Source organism: Poecilia latipinna, unplaced genomic scaffold (assembly GCF_001443285.1).
Source record: "Poecilia latipinna isolate Pla-1442-1.1 unplaced genomic scaffold, P_latipinna-1.0 Scaffold3326, whole genome shotgun sequence".
In the NCBI taxonomy this organism is placed as follows: domain Eukaryota; kingdom Metazoa; phylum Chordata; class Actinopteri; order Cyprinodontiformes; family Poeciliidae; genus Poecilia; species Poecilia latipinna.
In genome coordinates this window covers 27,774-30,741 of record NW_015115942.1, presented here as the reverse complement: position 1 = coordinate 30,741, position 2,968 = coordinate 27,774, and the positions used below count along the sequence as shown (strand labels likewise).

At 36.5% G+C, this 2,968-nt stretch overlaps 1 protein-coding gene across 1 annotated transcript in view; it reads right to left on the bottom strand.

Annotated features, from left to right (window-relative positions):
* Positions 1 to 2,968, bottom strand: part of LOC106940698 (tyrosine-protein kinase SYK-like) — a gene marked incomplete at its 3' end in the record, with an annotated part of 44,818 nt that overhangs the window by 19,468 nt on the left and 22,382 nt on the right. The window contains exons 6-8 of the mRNA XM_015023501.1: positions 1,040 to 1,121; positions 884 to 939; positions 539 to 598 (exon numbers count right to left, since the gene is read on the bottom strand). Of these exons, the coding sequence (XP_014878987.1) occupies positions 539 to 598; positions 884 to 939; positions 1,040 to 1,121 (198 nt within the window). The remainder of the gene's footprint in view (positions 1 to 538; positions 599 to 883; positions 940 to 1,039; positions 1,122 to 2,968) is intronic.

The window sequence follows — 2,968 nt, the reverse complement described above, 5'->3', positions numbered from 1 at the left end:
TGTCGAGCGGGGGGGAGCGCGACGACACAGTCGCGCTTTTAGATAGATTTTTACCCAGAATGCAAATGGAAAAAACCGTGAGTGAAACGGTGACTGGGACTGACTAGTATATATTCCATTGAGGGAAAGTTAGTTTCACATCTGCTCAAGCCCCCTGCTGGTTGAAGAAAACTCCACATATAAACCAGAAAATACAATATATGAAAAAAAAAAACACTGAACGCTCTCTGGTATGAGGAGGCGGGCCGGATCCGGCATTGTTCAGGGGGCCGGACCAAATGACGTGGCGGGCTGGCCGTAGTTTGGGGACCCCTGCTCTACAGTGACCATGAGCATTATAGGTACCTGTTTTACTATCTATATCTTTACTATATCCTAATGGTAACCTCCTCATAGGTGAACATGCAGGAATATTTTTTGGCAAAAATTTTCAGTTACATCTATCAATCAGACTAAGGCAAACATCTCAAAATGTAAGATGGCAGTAAGAGCACTGATGCTTGTTGAAGTAACTATTAAGCTTGTGAAATGTATTTACCCTTTTTCCAGATATGTTGAGCTGACCAAGCATGGAGCGAAGACCATCTGCTGCATTTTGCTAGGAATGAAAGATGTCAAAAAAGTTTTTGTAAAAGATACTGTGGTCTTTTCATGGTCATTCAAGTCAAAGAACTTGTGATCACTCCTGAGTGTTGATGATTGCTGATGAACCAAACTCTTAAAATAGTTTATTTACTAAACCTACTTTAAGGTGATAAAAACTTAAAACAAGTTATAAGACCTGGAAGAGTATGGATTTTCTTTTATCCTTTCTGGGAATTTGGGCCATAAAGACAATTGTATAAAATGTGCTTATCCAATAACTTTTTCATGAATAACTTACAATGGCAGAACCTAATCCAGGATGGTTCAGTGGAGGTACTGGTCGCCCTATTTGCACTGTGAACAAGAAATTTGAAACATGAGGATCAATTTGGGTTAGACTGAGATTTGGTAAGACTAATCTTGACAAATTTTGATCAGTTGTGTCTGTCTTTACCAGTTTCACCATCAGGTCTTGGACATGGCTCTGTGAGTACTCGTAACAAGCCATCTGGTTTGTAGGAGTAATGCTCCACCAACTGTCATATGAAGAGAAATAGTTTAAAATGTTTTATAACTGAAAATAAACACTAAGACAGCACAGTCTTAATAGAAAGAATGAATATAAATAATAACCACATAGTAGCATCATAAAAACAGTTTTACTATTTTTACCATATCTTGAAAAAATTTAAGTTTGAGCTATCATTACCCAACTCCAAGACAATAACTAAAGCAATAAAAATAAAATAATTTAACATAAATTATAGCATTAATTAAAGTTAACTATTTACTATTAATTAAAACAACAAATGCCAGCGAAACAATTTATGTGATTCTAAATAATTTTAGCTCTAGACCTATTTCCACTTTTAGTAAAATTACGGGAGTTACATATTATATCAAATGGATCATATGTAGCACTATCTGAAGGTGTTTTCTTTTTTTAAATAGCACCACCCCTGGCACAGATCTGAATTGGGACATATATGTCACATTGGGAATAATATATGGTAACATTTTTCCATATTAGGAAATTAATTCCCTAAGATTTTTTTTTTTTCTTATTAACACAAAATTAACTTTTTATTTGCAACTTTCTAACATGTATGACATCTTTCTGGACAAAAATGTTTTCATCTTCAATTTTACAACCTCCAAAGTTTCAGGTCTCTGGGTTTCTTTTTTGTTTGGTTTTAATCTTATTTATCATTATGTCTTAGTTCTCTTTAGGTTCATGGTCCTTTTGATTTTATTACTTGAGATAATTAGTGTTATTAGAATTGTCTTGTTATTACCTTCCTTATTTTCAATCCTATAGTATTTCTAGTTAGGTTTATTCTTTAGTTACTCTTGGTTCTGTTATTCTTGTATGTCTGAGTCTATGTCGAGCTTTGTTTAGTGATTATAGGGTGTATTCAAACCAGATAGTCCAGTAGACTCGGTTCGATTGGGGACTAAGATTGCAAAATTTGTTACATTTTCAGAACTCTAGTTAGCATTCAAACTGCACTGTGTCAAACGACTAAAACTAACAGAAAAACTTGTTCCCCCCCGTCGCTTGTGGGGGCGCTGCACCAAAAACTACTGAAGGAATCGACACAAAACCTCTGAAGAAGGGCAGCGCAACTTCCTTCTTCACAAAAAGTAAGCAAAAACGGAGCAGTGTCAGATTTTAGCGTCAGCGTCCACTAAACCAGGCTGTTCCAATGCGGGATGAGCAGGAATCACAAAAATGATCGAAGCGCCTTTATTTCTTACCCGATTTCTATAAACATGGCTTAAATTAAAGCTGAGAAAGTTGCTGATGTTTGTAAGTATTCTCCCTTGATATAAATCTACAAACAGTTTGGTTTCTATCAAGGACTAAGCAAATTCCTCCATCCTATTTGATGATTATGTTAAAACAAATGAGGCAATTAGTCCCTTTTTTGTCATTTATTAAAGGTTTAAAAAATTACAGCAGCTGCAGAGCGCCACAAACAGATGAAACAACTTTAAACCATTTATATTCTGTTTTCCCTCGCTTTCTATGTCGACACACAGACCCGTTGATATTACAACCGACACAATGTCTTCGTTAACCCGCAGAGCAGAGAGTAATATACTGTTGCTAACTTCCTGCTTTTGAAACGGTCTCTAGTCAGGTTGCATTCAGACAGGTTTTCTACCGTTTTAGAGTTAACTTAAACCATTCCGAGACCTAGGTTTTCAGGCGGATCAGAGTTCGGTTTTTAAGGTTTGGAATTCAAATTTGCATTCAGACCTCCCCAAAAACTTGTAATTCACAGACAAATGGATTAGAGCAGTGTTTCTCAACCCTGGTCCTCACCGCCCCCCTGTTCTGCATGTTTCAGGTATTTCCCTTCTGCCACACACCTGAATT